Source organism: Lagenorhynchus albirostris, chromosome X (assembly GCF_949774975.1).
Source record: "Lagenorhynchus albirostris chromosome X, mLagAlb1.1, whole genome shotgun sequence".
Lineage (NCBI taxonomy): Eukaryota > Metazoa > Chordata > Mammalia > Artiodactyla > Delphinidae > Lagenorhynchus > Lagenorhynchus albirostris.
Window position 1 is genome coordinate 85,499,638 of NC_083116.1, and position 16,514 is coordinate 85,516,151.

General features: G+C 38.6%; 1 protein-coding gene across 3 annotated transcripts in view; it reads left to right on the forward strand.

Moving 5' to 3' along the window:
* Positions 1–16,514, forward strand: part of PHF8 (PHD finger protein 8) — a 95,992-nt gene that overhangs the window by 47,156 nt on the left and 32,322 nt on the right. For all 3 annotated transcript variants that reach the window (XM_060137600.1, XM_060137601.1, XM_060137602.1), the window contains 5 exons: positions 2,301–2,479; positions 2,763–2,848; positions 3,360–3,493; positions 4,094–4,407; positions 15,822–15,917. In XM_060137600.1, coding sequence (XP_059993583.1) covers positions 2,301–2,479; positions 2,763–2,848; positions 3,360–3,493; positions 4,094–4,407; positions 15,822–15,917 — 809 coding nt within the window. The remainder of the gene's footprint in view (positions 1–2,300; positions 2,480–2,762; positions 2,849–3,359; positions 3,494–4,093; positions 4,408–15,821; positions 15,918–16,514) is intronic.

Genomic DNA, 16,514 nt, shown 5'->3' on the forward strand with positions numbered 1-16,514 from the left:
GAGAAAATTGAGAGTCCTAAGGGTCCAGCCTATAATGGCTATTGAGGACACAATGAGACATTTTTCCCTTCCTCACCAGTCTTTCTTGTGCTGCTTGTTACCTTTTTGCACCTGCCAGAGGCTGCTGCTAAGTGAACCTAGGGAGTGAAGGTATAGAAATATTTATAGATGATATGATATTATGTCTGATCTTTTCTCCAGAATAATGCCATGTTTTGTGGGGACTGAGGTGTAGATGAAACAAGATTGGCTGTGTGTTGATAATTGCTAAAACTTAGCTGGGTCATAGGTACATGGGAGTTTTTAATATTTTATATATGTTTGAGATTTTTCATTATTAGAAGTTAATAAAAGATCAGGGTTAAATAGCTACCATTTATTGAGCACCTGCTCTGTGTCAGACTCTGTCTTAGCCATTTACATACATTATTTAGTCCTCACAACAACCCTGAGGGTAAGTGTTGTTATCCCCATTTTACTAATGTGGTAAAGTGAGGCCCAGAGAACTATAAGATTAGCTACCATTGGGCCACTTGCCATGTGTCAGTCTCTACATTAGCTCATTAATCCTCCCAGCAACCCTATGAGGTAGAAAACAGCTAATTCACTAAAATCCAGTTCACCAAATGACTATTTGCTGAATGTGTCAAGTGTACTGATTTACCAAAAACTTGTTTCTCTTAACTGTAAGGCTTATTTGAGCAGTCTGTACTGGTTAATATTGTTTACCATGTGTAACAGGATTATTTAAGCCACTTTTGAGTTCTTTCTACTTCCTTTATATATTTTAACAGCTTTTTTGAGGTATAATTTACATACCATACAATTAACCTGTTTAAAGTGTACAATTAAATGACTTTTAGTAAATTTAAAGAATACGCTGCCATCACCACAATATAATTTTGGAACATTTCTATCACACCAAATAGATCCCTCATATCCACTTACAGTCAGTCCTGGTTCTCTTCCCCAGGCCCAAGCAACCACTAATCTACTTTCTATCTCTATGGATTTGCCTTTTTAGACACTTCATATAAATGGAATCACACATATGTAGTCTCTTGTGTCTGGCTTCTTTCACTTAACAATGTTTTTGAAGTTCATCCATCATGTAGAAGTATCATTAATTTCCTTTTTATTGCTCAGTAGTATTCCATTGTGTGGCTATACCACATTTAGTTTATCCATTCACTAGTTGATGGTCATTTGGATTGATTATGCTTTTTGGCTACTATGAATAATGGTGCTATGAGCATTTGAGTACTAGTTTTTGTGTGGACATGTTTTTGTTTCTCAGGAGTAAAATTTTGGGTCATATGGTAACTCTGTTTAGCTTTTTAAGAAATTGCCAAAATTTATCCCAAAGCATGTACCATTTTACACTCCTACCAGCAATTATGAGTTTCTCCATATATTGACTAATGCTTGTTATTGTCTGTCTTTTTGATTATAGCCATTCTGATGGATGTAAAGTGGTATCTTATTACGGTTTTGATTTGCATTTCCCTAATGACTAATAATGTTGAGCCATTTATATATCATCATTAGAGAAATGTCCATTCAAGTCTTTTGCTTACTTTTTAATTGGTTTTGTTTGTCTTTTGTTGCATTCTAAGAGTTATTTAAATATTCTGGATACAAATCCTTTTCTAGATAAATGATTTACAAATATTTTCTCCTAGTCTGTGGCTTGTCTTTTCATTTTCTTAATGGTGTCTTTTGAAGCACAAATGTTTTGAATTTTACCTAATCTCAAGCCACAAAGATATTTTCCTATATTTTCTTCTAGAAGTTTTATAGTTTTAGCTTTTACATTTAGATCTATGATCCATTTTTAATTTTTGTGTATGATATGAGGTAAGAGTACACATTCATTTCTTTGCATGTGATATCCACTTATCTCAGCATCATTTGTTGAAAAGACTATTCTTTCTCCACTGAATTGCCTAATAAGCACCTTTGTCAGAAATCAATTGACCGAAAATTTAAGCGTTTAGTTCTAGGCTCACAGGTCTGTTCCATTGATGTGTATGTCTATCCTTATGGCAATATCACATTACCTTGATTACTGTAGCTCAATTTTGAAATTGAGTAGTATAAATCCTCCAACTTTGTTCTTTTTTGAAATTGTTTTGGCCATGTTAAGTCCTTTGTATGCCCATATACATTTTAGTATCAGCTTATTAATCTCTACAAAACTAGATGGATTTAGATAGGATTGCATTGAATCTGTAGATCAATTTGGGTAGAATTGCCATCGAGTGTGACTGTTTTTATGTTCACCTTCACTCTCTCTCCAGTACCAAGAGGGTAAAGAGCTTATCCAAGTCTCGGCGAGCCAGGATCACAAAGAAGGTAGACAAGGCTAGGCTGGTGGCAGAACATGTGATGGAGGATGAATTTGACTTGGATTCAGATGATGAACTGCAGATTGACGAGAGACTGGGAAAGGAGAAGGCAACCCTGATAATAAGACCAAGTGTGTACTTGTTCTTTTTCTTTCCTGCCCTGCCCATTTCAGTTTGTTTTTGGTCTGCTTGATAGACTCAAGACCTTAGGCCTGAGCTTGTTGACATTCTGATTTACCAGCTCTGTAGGCTTCCATGTGTCCTTTGCTCTAGAGATTTATTTCCTAACCTCCCTAAATTACTCGTCTGTGGTCATTACTTTCAGGAAAATTATAGTCTTATTCTCTTTCCCCTGGGTGTTTGGCTCAGATGCTAATCTTAGCTTCATGATAAGTGCATTCCATTGCTTTCTAGAATTTCCCCGAAAGTTGCCCCGTGCGAAGCCTTGCTCTGACCCCAACCGAGTTCGTGAACCAGGAGAAGTTGAGTTTGACATTGAGGTAGGGGCCTGCCCTGTTTCTAATCTTCTGCTCATTCTGGTTACATAGACAGAATACAGATTGTCATTCTAGTTGAGGGTGGGGGAGAGATCCTATGCATTCCATTCCTAAAATATTTATAAAGTGAAAGATTGTGGGCTAAGTGCTCCTGAACATATAAATGGAAGATTATACTTTAGTTGAAATATTTTTAAAATTCTTTAATATAGAGTAGAATAAAAGGCAGTTGATGTAGCAGAAAGAGTATCTGATTTGGAATATCTGATTGTGACTTTACACAAATTATTTAACTTCACTGAGCCTTAGTTTCCTTATCTGTAAAATGGGAGTTAGACTTGCCTCACAAAGATGCTGTGGAGATTAAGATGAAAGAACAAATATTCTGCTTAGTACTTGGTAGATACTTGGTGCTCAGAAGATATTAGTATCAGGAGTGAGACTGTCAACCCTGTATTGGGGCCTTACCAGACCAACCCTGGGCAGCTGAGGTGATATCCTTTTTCTCCAACAGGAGGACTATACAACAGATGAGGACATGGTAGAAGGGGTTGAAGGCAAGCTTGGAAATGGGAGTGGAGCTGGTGGAATTCTTGATCTGCTCAAGGCCAGCAGGCAGGTGGGGGGACCTGACTATGCTGCCCTCACGTGAGTACTGGCTTTTATCTCCCCTTTCTAGGTGTTCAGACAGCACACATCCCCACCTGCCACCCAAAGGGCTAGGTCAACCAATCAGTAGATATTAATTGGGTCATTTAAAGGGACAAAAATTAGCCAGGGCATTTGGGCTGAAAGAATAAAGTAGACATGAAATCTGTCCCGAGGTACTTAATATCTGACCGAGAGAGGATAATACGGACTTCAAGAGTAATAAGTTTGGGGGTTTTTGGAAGTTAGAAGAGGCATGGAAGGAGAGCTGGGCCTTTTCTGGGCCTTGCTTTAAGAAAAAAGAAAAAGGAAAGAATGCAGCATTGGTGAACAGGAAGGGAGGTGCACCCCTCTTTTTGCCATCTTGCCTGCTGTCTATGGAGAGACGAGTCAAGAAGGACTGGCCTTTTTATGAAAATAGTCTTTGATACTATTTTGATCTTTAGTGTGGTTTCTGGTTTTTCGCCTGGGATGGTTCTCTCCTCCTTCCTCCCACCCTGACCCCGGCAGCTGTTGTCCCTCCTCCCTGACTCTTCTGATGACTGATTTCCTCTGACAACTAGAGAAACTCCCTCAGCATTTCTCCTCTGTCCCTTGCAGCGAGGCCCCTGCCTCTCCCAGCACTCAGGAGGCCATCCAGGGCATGCTGTGCATGGCCAACCTGCAGTCCTCATCATCCTCGCCAGCTACCTCCAGCCTGCAGGCCTGGTGGACCGGGGGGCAGGACCGAAGCAGTGGGAGTTCCAGCAGTGGGCTGGGCACAGTGTCTAGCAGTCCTGCTTCCCAGCGCACCCCAGGGAAGCGGCCCATCAAGCGGCCAGCGTACTGGAGAACCGAGAGCGAGGAGGAGGAGGAGAACGCCAGTCTCGATGAACAGGACAGCTTGGGAGCATGCTTCAAGGATGCAGAGTATAGTAAGGGCAGCTGAGCACTTGAGTCCAGGCCAGGAGGGCTCCCCACTAGCCCCAGTCTCAATCCCAAATCCAATCCAGGACAGCCTGTAGTGAGCAAAGGCCTGGCCTTAAACCTGATACTTGGTTTTTCTGTGCCGTATTTTCTTAATCCATAAAATGGGGATATCTCACAGGTTGATGTAAGAATTAGAGATGATGCTTGCACAGAGCACCTGGCACCGTGTCTTGTTCATGGGAGGCCCTCAGAAAATAGTAGCTATTATAATTAGCTATTAACCATTTTTAGCATTGTCCAATCTTCGCTGCTGGTGACTCTTTTTTCCCTCTTGCCTATTTTACTTCCATTACCTGTATCATTTGTGTTATGTGTCATTCAGTTCATCCCTTGCAAAGGTTTATGATGACTTTTCGGTGGGCTTTTCACATTTAATAGATGACTCCTTTTTTGTAAAGTAAACTTTGTTGAGTACTACAATGTATGAAGCACTTTTTTGTATAGTGCAGCTGACTTTAATGTAGGTTTTTGTTTTAATATTATTTAAAAAATTAATCCTCATTGACCAAAATTAGAACAAGGCAGAAATTTCCTTTGACTAACACTCTTCCCCCTCTGAGAAAGGTTATCCAAAGGTAACCTTTGTTATCAGTTTGATGTATACCTTTTATTTTCTTGTGTTTATACCCATATGTAGACATAAATAGATAGAGGTATAGTTTGGTTTAGTGTGTGTGGTTCTACAACTTACTTGGATATCTTTCAACATCAGTACCTAGAGATACATTTCATCAATGCATTGAGATCTACCTGCTGCATAGTAGTCTGTAACATAGGTATACCATCATATGTTTAACTATTTCCTACTGATTATCATTTAGGTTGTTTCTAATTTTTAGTGTTTTGAAAATTCTTATAAATAACCTTTTGTGCCCATGTGCCCGTTAACATTTCTGTAAGGTAGCTAGACCTGCTGAGTTGAAGGTATGTACAGCATAAATGTTGATAGTGCTGAATTCCTTCCAAAAAGGTCAGTATATGAGTGGTGTATGAGATATACCTGTTTTCCCACAGCCTTACCAACAGTGGATGTTATCAGCCTTTTTAATTTTGGCCAATCTGATGGCAAAAAATGGTGTTGCAGTTTGTTTGTTTTATGTTTATTGGCTCTTCCTTTCCCATGAATTATCTATTCAGTTTTTCACTCATTTTCAGGATGTTAGTTTTTCTTATTGATTTGTAGGAGTTCTTTATGTATTCTAGATTTGTTGGAGTGTTTTTTATATATTCTGCAAGTATTGAAAAATATTTTCTCTTAGTCTGTTGTTTGTATTTTAATTTTACTTATGGTATCTTTTAGCATGTAGTAGATTTCAGTTTTTACATAGTTGTCTTTATCAATTTTCTTTTGTATTTTATGTTTTGTGTAAGAAGAATTTCTTATATTTTCACCTAAAACTTGTACAGTAGTTAAAATTTTAGCTTTTTTTCTGGAATTAGGTTTTGTGAATTGTGAGAGGTAAGAATCTGTATTTTTTCCCACATGGATAGTCATTTTCCCCAATACCATTTATTGACTAGTTCATCAATTATCCTCCTGATTTGAAGCTCCGCTTCTGTCCTAAACTAAATTCCCATATATATATGGATTTGTTTTTCTTTTTTCCTTTTTTTTGGGGGGGGGTGGGTCGCGCTGAGCGGCTTGTGGGATCTTAGTTCCCGACCAGGGATTGAGCCCACCCCCTCGGCAGTGAAAGTGCAGAGTCCTAACCGCTGGACTGCCAGGCAATTCCCTGGGTTTGTTTTTCTACTCTGTTCCCAGTTCTGTTCCTCAATAGCTATGTAACCTTGGGCAAGCTAATTAACCTGTCTGTGATAATAGTACCTACCTCATAGGTTGTTGTGAGGATTAAATGAGTTATACATAAAGCACTTAAAACATTGCCCAGCACATGGTAAGTGCTGTGTGTTAGATGTTATTAATATTCTGTTCCATAAAACCAACTTGTCCACTCATGTGGCACTACCTCATAGGTTAGTTACTCTAGACCTTGTGTCTGGTAGGGCAGATTCTCCTCTGCATAACTTGCTTTGGACCTGAGGAGAATACAGATGTTCAGCAAGCCCATCATCTCTGGGTTGAGCTGTGATTGGTCTTAGTTTGTTGCCAAGTTTCCCTGGCTATCCATCTTACCTTCAGCAGACAGTCACATTGACCTATAGCCAAGGCATCTGGACCTGGTCTCACTAGTCCTACCTCAGGACAAACAACTCACTCAACCTCTGTCTGCTTCCCCCTATCCCTGCTTTGCCCAGCAACACTAGAAAGGCAGTTTAATGAGGAGGTACCCAACTACTTGTTCTTATTTTTCCAGAATTTCTAGGCCATTGTTGAGCTTTTTCTAGTCCAGATGGATTATAGAATCAACTTGTCAAACTCCATGAAAAATCCTATTAGGATTTTTTATTAAGATTGCATGGCATTTGCAATTTATGGATTAATTTATGGAGACTAACATCTTTCATCAGAGCCCTTTCTGCTACAGTGGGATATACACATTTCTGAAAAATGTCCTGAAGATTTGTACACTAAAAATAATAGGGCTTACAAGAAAAAGAAAGGGGTATACCCCTCAAAATCTCTGTGGCTTTGAAGCCAAAACACTGGCCCAGATAATGACAGTCCTAATAGTAATCCTTGCCTGGTTAGAGCCCATCGGCATTTGCACCCAGCATTGTAGTCAGTGGATCCTTTGTAGCCCTAAACTCTGCCTGGGCTCAGGTTCCTCCTTCCAGATGTTGGTTCTTGAGGGCATTTGCTTACGATAAATAGCAGCTTTATCAAATTAAAATCTTATCCAGAGCCTAGTCGTCAGCAGTCTTGTTGTTGTTGTTTTTATTTTTTTTAATTATTTATTTATTTTTGGCTCTGTTGGGTCTTCGTTGCTGTGCACGGGCTTTCTCTAGTTGTGGTAAGCAGAGGCTACTCTTTGTTGTGGTATGTGGGCATCTCATTGTTGCGGGTGGCTTCTCTTGTTGCGGAGCACAGGCTCTAGGTGCGCGGGCTTCAGTAGTTGTGGCGCATGGGCTCAGTAGTTGTGGCTTGTGGGCTCTAGAGCGCAGGCTCAGTAGTTGTGGCACACGGGCTTAGTTGCTCCGTGGTATGTGGAATCTTCCCGGACCAGGGCTCAAACCCGTGTCCCCTGCATTGGCAGGCGGATTCTTAACCACTGCACCACCAGAGAAGTCCTTTGTTGTTTTTAAACACAGGGGAAAGTGTCTTCACAACGTCTTCAGCTGCACTCTCCACCATCCTCCTCTCCCAACAGAACTTAATTTTGTAGAAAACAAAGCCACCATTTACCCTTCCTCTGACGGGAGGCACTATTGCAGGATTTTTAGCTTTTGTGTGTAGGTTTTCATATATAGCTAAGGTTTTCTCTGAAATATGAGAAAACTCACCACTGATTGGTTAAAAACAACATGCCAGGGAAAATTGCTTTTGAACCAGTGCAACTTCTGGATGACATTGCTATCATTCTGCCATTTACCTTTGAGCAGCCACAAAACAGGCCATCTTGTCCTTCTGTCTTCAAACATGGTCTGCTATTTATTCAGGCTTTCTTGTATATCTCTTCTTCAGTTTATTACTAGGTATTTTATTTTATAGTTTCATTCCTATTGAAAATGGCATCTTTTTATCTATTATATTTTCCAATTGGCTGTTGCTAGTATGCAGGAAAATAGTTGATTTTTCTATATTGATCCTGTGTTGGATTGCCTTATATGCTCTTTTTAGTTCTGTTAGTTTTTCAGCTAATTGTCTTGGGCTCTTGAGGTAGGTGATCTGTGTCCCCTATCTTAGTTTGCTAGGGCTGCCATAACAAAATACCACAGACTGGTTGGCTTAAACAACAGAAATTAATTTTTTCACAGTTCTAGAGGGTAGAAGTCCAAGATCAAAGTATTAGCAGGGTTGCTTTCTCCTGAGGCCTCTCCTTGGCTTGCAGATGACCTCCCTCTTGCTACTTTTTCACATGGCCATCCCCTGTGCACATGGGCCCCTGGTGTCACTCTCTCTATCCTAATCTCTTCTTAAAAAGGCACCAGTCAGATTGGCTTAGGGCCTATCCTAGTGGTCTCATTTTAACTTTCTTTCAAAGCCTTATCTCCAAATACAGTCGTATTCTGAAGTACCGGGGATTAGGAATTCAATATATTTTGGGGCGGGGGCACAATTAGCCCATAACACCCCCTTTCTTTCTGGTATTCATACCTCTAGATTTTCCTAGTTTTATTACAGTGTTGAGTAGTAATGGTGATAGGGGGCATCCTTGTGTTGTTTCTGACTTTAAAGGTAATGCTGCTAGTGTTTGTCCACTCAGTATGTAGGGCTCTGTAGGTCTCTGTTAGACTACTGTCATGAAGTTCAGGGGAGTTTGAGAAGTTTTTGTTTGTTTTAAAATCCAGAGTGGAATTGGGTTTTATCAAATGATTTTTGGGCATCTTTTAATATAAACACATAGTTTTCTGTTAATTTGCTAATGGTGATTTACATTAGTAGAATTACTGGTTTTGAATTGATATTTCCTTCTTGAAATTAGCTGTATTTGGTTGTGGTGTTTAACATAGTTTGTCTAGTTTATTTGATGATTTACTAATTATCTCCAGTGTTTGGTGTTTGTTTACTGTTAATTTCTGGTTTTATTTTATTCCTTTTTCTTAATGTTCTTTGTACAACATCTTGAGTTGAAAGCTCTGTTCATTTATTTTCAGTCTGTTTTCCCTTTTGATAAAGGGTTTTGTGTGTGTGTGTGTGTGTGTGTGTGTGTGTGGTATGCGGTATGCGGGCCTCACACTGTTGTGGCCTCTCCCATTGCGGAGCACAGGCTCCGGACGCGCAGGCTCAGCAGCCATGGCTCACAGGCCTAGCCGCTCCACGGCATGTGGGATCTTCCCGGACCGGGGCACGAACCCGTGTCCCCTGCATCGGCAGGCAGATTCTCAACCACTGTGCCACCAGGGAAGCCCGATAAAGGGTTTATTTTTTAAATTAACATTAAGTAAAATTGGCTTTGTTGGTATACACATGCTTAGATTCTTGTAACCACCATCACCACCACCACAATGAGTAGAGCACAGAACCCCTCCAGAGTCCCTTATGTTATCCCTTAGTAGTCATGCCCTCCCTCTACCCCTAACTCCTGGCAACCACCATTCCCCATCACTGTGATTTTGCCTTTGCCAGAATGTCATATAAATGGAATTTTATACAGTATGTAATATGTTGAGACTGGTATCTTTTACTTAGCATAATGCCTTTAAGATTCTATCCATGTTGTTGCATATCAATAGCTTGTTCTTTTTTGTTGAAGAATAGTTTTCCATTGTATGGATCTACCACAGTTTTGTTTTGTTGTTTTGGGCTTTTTTGGCTTGCCATGTGGCGTGTGGGATCTTAGTTCCCTGACCAGGGATTGAACTCATGCCCCCTGCAGTGGAAGCACAGAGTCCTAACCACTGGACCGCCAGGGAAGTCCCACTACCACAGTTTCTTCATCCATTTACCCACTGAAGGACATTGGATTGTTTACAGCTTTGGGCGATTATGAATTGAGCTGCTGTGAATATTTGTATGCAGGCTTTTGTGTGAACATGAGTTTTTATTTCCCTAGGATAAATACCTAGGAATGGGATTCCTGAACAACGTGAGCAGTGGATGCTTTAACTTTATTGGAAACTGCCAAACTGTTTTCCAGTGATTGTGCCATTTTACATTCCCACCAGCAATGTGTGAGAGTTTTAATTGCTCTGCATATTCATCAGCACTTGGTATTGTCAGTATACTTATTTCAGTCATCCTAATAGGTGTGTAGCAATATCTCATTTAGTGGCTCATCTGATGGCTAATGATGTTGAACATCTTTTCATGTATTTATTTGCCAGTCATATACTCTTTTTTGAAATGTCTAAACAGACACTTTGAACAACTGCTGCCTTTTAAAACATTAGGTTGTTTCTTAACTGTTGAGCTTTGAAAGTTCTTTATATAGTCTGGATTCAAGTCTCTTGTCAGATAAATGATTTGCAAATATTTTCTCCCAGTCTGTGGCTTGTATTTCATTCTCTTAAGACTTTCTTTCTTAAAGTAAACACTTTCACTTTCTAGAAAGTCCAGTTTATCAGTTTTATCTTTCATGGCTTATGCTTTTAGTGTCTTATTTAACAACTCTTTCTGTAAACTCAGGGCACAATTTTCTCCTTTTTTTTCACCTAAAAACTTTATGGTTTTAGGTTTTACATTTCTATCCATGTTCCATTTTGACTAAATTTTTACATAAGGTATGATGTTTAGATTGAGGTTCACCTTTTTTTTTGCATATGGATGTCCAATTGTTCCAACACCATTTCTTGAAAAGACTATTTTTTATTTTATTTTTCTATTGACTCGCATTTGTACCTTTGTCAAAAATCAAATGACCATATTTGTGTGGCTCTGTTTCTGAATTGTTCTTTTCCATTGATCTGCGTGTCAATCTCTTTGTCAATACCTTACTATCTTGATTACTGAAGCTTTATTAATTCTTAAAATCAAGTAATATGATTTCTTCAATTTTGCCTTTCCATATAAATTTTAGAGTCAGTTTGTCTGAATCCACAACAATTTCTGCTAGGATTTTGGTTGGAATTGTGTTAAATACATAGATCAATTCAGAGAGAATTGTGATCTTCATTTTTTATCGAGGTACAAGTCACATTACATATAATTAAACATTTTAAAGTGTACAGTTCAGTGGCATTTTAGCGCATTCACAATGTGGTGCAACCACCACCTCTGTTTCCAAGATATTTTCATGGGCCCAGAAAAATACCCGGGATCCATTAAGTAATTGTTCCCCATGCTCCCCCCTCCCCTCATACCCTGGTAACCACTAATTTGCTTTTTGTCCATATGGATTTGCCTGTTTGGGATATGTCATATAAAGTAATCATATAGTTTGTTACCTTTTGTGTCTGGCTTCTTTCACTTACCATGTTTTTAAGGTTCATCCAAGTTATAGGCTGTATCAGTATTTTGTTGCTTTTTATGGTTGACTTAGTATTCCATTGTATGGTTATACCACAATTTATCCATTCATCTGCTGATAGACATTTGGGTTATTTCCACCTTTTGGCTGTTATGAATAATGTTGCTGTAGACATTTTTGTGCATGTTTCTGTGTGGACACATGTTTTCATTTCTCTTGGGCATATACCTAAGAGTAGAATTGCTGGGTCATATGATAATTCTGTGTTTAACTCTTTGAGGGACCAGCAAACTGTTTTACACAAGGACTGCAAGAGAATTGTCACCTTAGGTATATTGAATCTTCTAATCTGTGTACATGGTATGTTCCTCCATATTTACTCTTTAAAAAAGTTTCTTTCATCAGTGTCTCATAGTTTTCAGCATACAGGTTCTACACATGTTTTTTGTTGGATTTATCCCTGAGTTGCGTATTTTTTGGAGATACTGTAAATGGTACCTTTCTTAACCTTTGGTTTCCAACTGTTTATTGCTAGTATATATAAATATGATTGATTTTTGTGTGTTGACCTTGTATCTTGCAACCTTGGTAACTCTCTTATTAATTCTAGGAATGTTTTGTATGTTCTTGGTATTTTTTTGTCTAGATGATCATGATCATGTCATGTGCAAGTAGGTACAGTTTTATTCCTTTCTTTCCAATCTGTATGTCTTTTTTCCTTCTTGCCTTTTTGTTCTGGCTAGGATTTCAAGCACGATGTGGTGAGAGTGAACTAACACCCTTGCCTTGTTTCCAATCTAAGGGGGAAGGCATTTAGTCTTTTCATTATTGTGATATTATCTGTATAGGTTATCAAGTTAAGGAAGTTCACTTCTATTCCTATTTTGCTGAGAGTTTTTTTTTTAAATGAATGAATATTGAATTTTCCCAATGTTTTTATTCCACCAGTGGATATAATCATGTGGTTTTTTCCCTTTAGTCTGTTAATATGGTAGGTTACATTGACTGATTTTCAAATATCAAACCAGAATTGAAATCACAGGATAGACCTTAATTGCTCATGGTGTATTATTCTTTTTATATATTACTGGATTTGGTTTACTAGTATTTCACTGAGGATTTTTGTGTCTGTGTTCATGAGGGATATTGGTCTATAATTTTCTTTTCTTGTACTGTCTTTAGTTTTGGTATCAGGGCAGTCAGTGCTGGCCTCAAAGAATGAGTTGGGAAATGTTCCCTTCTCTTCTGTTTTCTAGAAGCGATTATGTATAATTAGTGGGGTTTTTTAAATGTTTAGTAGAATTTTTGTGTGAAACTACCTGGGCCTAGGGATTTCTTTTTTAGGCTTTAACTATGGATTTATTTTCTTTAGTAGATATAGGATTATTCAGGTTTCCTATTTCATCTTGGGTGAGTTTTGATAGTTCATGGTATTCAAGGAATTGGTCCGTTCTAGCTAAGTTGTAGAATTTATGAGCATAGAGTTGTTTGTAGTATTCCCTTATTATCCTTCTAATATCTGTGAAGTCTTTAGTGACATTTTTTATCTGATGTTATTTTATTTTTTATTCTTTTTATTTTTATTCTTGATGTTAGTAATTTGTGTCTTTTTCTTTGTCATTCTTGCTGGCATCTTATCAATTTAATTGATCTTTTCAAAGCACAGTTTTTTAAAATTAATTTTTATTGGAGTATAGTTGCTTTACAATGTTGTGTTAGTTTCTACTGTACAGCAAAATGAATCAGCCATACATATATACATATATCCCCTCCCTTTTGGACTTCCTTCCCATTCAGGTCACTACAGTGCATTAAGTAGAGTTCCCTGTGCTATACAGTATGTTTTCATTAGTGATCTATTTTATACATAGTATCAATAATGTATATGTGTCAATCCCAATCTCCCAATTCCTCCCACCCCTCCTCTTTCCCCATTGGTATCCATACATTTGTTCTCTACGTCTGTGTCTCTATTTCTGCTTCGCAAATAGGATTATCGATACCATTTTTCTAGATTCCACATATGTGTTAATATACCATATTTGTTTTTCTCTTTCTGACTTACTTCACTCTGTATGACACTCGCTAGGTCTATCCATGTCTCCACAAATTACCCAATTTCGTTCCTTTTTATGGCTGAGTAATATTCCATTGTATATATGTACCACATCTTCTTCATCTGTTCCTCTGCTGATGGACATTTAGGTTGCTTCCGGAGACATGGTTATTTTTGATCATATTTAAGACAGTTGATTTAGAGTCTTTGTATAGTAAGTCCAATGTCTGAGCTTCCTCATGGACAATTTTTATCAATATTTTTCCTGTAAATGGGACATAATTTCCTGTTTCTTTGCATGCCTTATAATTTTTGTTTGAAACCTAGACCTTTTGAATATTATAATGTGATAACTCTGGAAGTCATATCTTCCTTCTTCCCTAGAGATTGCTGTTGTTGCTTATGGTGAGCTACAGTTATCTATTTATTTAATGACTTTCCAAATGAGTTTTTGCAAATACTGTGTTCCTTGTTGTGTGTGGTCACTGAAGCATCTGTTCCATTGCCTCAGCAGTCAGCTGAGATTTCCTGACAGAATTTTCCTTAAATGCCTTAATTAAGCAGGCTTTTTCTTTGTTAAGCATCCCCTTTGTTGTTATAAGTTTTTGATTGGATTCCAGAGTCCCCAAAAAGCTGATTATTGTAGTTTTTGACAGCTTAATGGTTGCTTCAGTGGAGGGACAGATCCTTGGAGCTCCCAACTCCATCATTTTTGGAGGAGGCATCACTCCTCCCACCCTTGTATTTTTTTTTTTTTTTTGCGGTACACGGGTTCAGCAGCCATGGCCCACGAGCCCAGCCACTCCGCGGCATGTGGGATCTTCCCGGACCAGGGCACGAACCCGTGTCCCCTGCATTGGCAGGTGGACCCCCAACCACTGCACCGCCAGGGAAGCCCTACCCTTGTATTTTTAATATGCGTATTTTAACTTGTATTTTCTTTAAATGTCTAAAATTAATTATTATCTACATCTTATTCCATCTTGAATAAGACATGAACCTTAGAATGGAATTCCTTTTGTATGTTACTTTATACCTGTTATCTCTCAATTCTCAGAACTTTGCAAGGCAGGTTCATCTACTATTTCAATTTTATGGGTGAAGGTAGTGAGACTTACAGTTCTCCTAGGCTACTAAGCTAGTGGGTCAGTCCAGGATTTCAAAGTAATTGTCTAATCCTGAGACTCAAGGTCTTTCTACCATACTACACTTCTTTCCTTTAAGTGGAAAAACCTTTCAAACCCAACAAAATAACATTGACAGCCATTAGTCTAGTAGGGATGGAACCTTTCTCAAACAACTGTTACCACTAGTCATTTCTTTCTAGGGACAATTAATAAATTCAAAAAAAATTTTTTAATGAGTCAAAGAGGTGTTTTACTTCTTTGCTGAAGGAGGCAGGCCTGAAAAATGGACTCATTTTCCTACAGAGAGACCCTTCTGGAAGGAAGTGGGAGACTGGATTCCTCTGATGAAGTAGAATTCTAGAGAAGTTTGAAGCTGATCAGTAGGAGGAATGGGAGTAGTCATTAGGAGGAAATATTCACTCTCACTTTGCTTCTCTTTTAGGTTTAGCAGTAGCAGAGTTTGACCTCATCAGTAGGACCTTTCTAGACCATTTTCCTATTAAACTGTATAGGTGTTGCATGTGTATGATAAAACTGGATGTTTCTATGTATTTATATAGGTTGAGATACTTATATATGTGTGTTTTGTCATTCGCATCATTCAGTTATAATAATCTTGTTCCCAATTCAGCCTAAGTGGTCTTTTTGTTTCCTTTGTGTGAATGTGTGAACCATTTCTTTTTCCATTAATTCAGCAAACACTTACTGAGCACCCACTCTTCATTATGTTCAGCTCCCTTAGTTTAAAATCAAATAATACATATCCTTGCCCTCACAGTAAATTGGGGATGACATTTACTAATCATCTCTTAAATACTATATAACAACTCCAATAGAGGTATGCACAGAATACTGTGGAGAGTTGAGGACGCATCTGAATGAGATTAAGAGAAGAGGGAAGGCTTCTTTAGGATGTGAATCTAAAGCTGAATTTTGTACAGTCATTAACTCATGAAGTTACTCACTAAATGGATGTTGGGTGAGTGAAATCAGAGTTAGGTGATGCTGGGAGAAGGACATTTGCAGCAAGGGTACAAAAGTAGAAAGACATGAAAAGTATGTGGCATATTCAAGAATTCCTACAGTTGAGTATGGATTAAGTAAAGGGTCCACTTGTAGGGGGGTGGGAGGAGCTCAGGTAGGTATCATTCTGTCATCACCCTTCTGGATGAGATCTCATTTTACCCTGCTTTTCCCTCTCACTGCAGTTTACCCTTCCCTGGAGTCTGACGATGATGACCCTGCTTTGAAATCTCGACCCAAGAAAAAGAAGAATTCAGATGATGCTCCATGGAGTCCTAAAGGTGATCCAGTATTCTGTCCTTAAACTCTGTGGGGGTGGTTGGGGGGAAAATATGTCCCACTGGCTAGGTGGGACATTTAATATAGGAAGACACTCATTTGTTTATTCAGCAAACATTTGTTGAGTGCCTGCTGTATGCCAGGTACCATGTTAGGTGCTGGAGCAAAAATAATCAATAAGACACAGAGTTCGTGCACTCAGGTCAGCAAAATCAGAGGTAATGGAGCATGTTGCTTTTGATATTACATGGCTTGAGATGAAAAGAGGAAGACCTTGAGCAGATTTCAGCAAGCAGTCTAAGGCTCCTGAGAACATTCTGCTACCATCATCCCAGCCCTTTGATAATAATATTGTCAAAGGAGGGAAATTCTGCTAACTGTTGAGCTCTACAAGGCCCAAGACTCCTTAGATTATTACCTGTACTGGCTGAGAGGCCATCTCTGAGGAGGGAAGAATGAATGAGTTTTGAGATGAATATGGAATTTAGAGGGTAATAAAAGAATTTTATTCATCTCCCTGGCTGGGTGGTTTTTTCATTGGAGGGTATGTCAGTTGGCTTTTGCTGAATCAAACTATCTAAAACTTAGTGTCTTAGAAC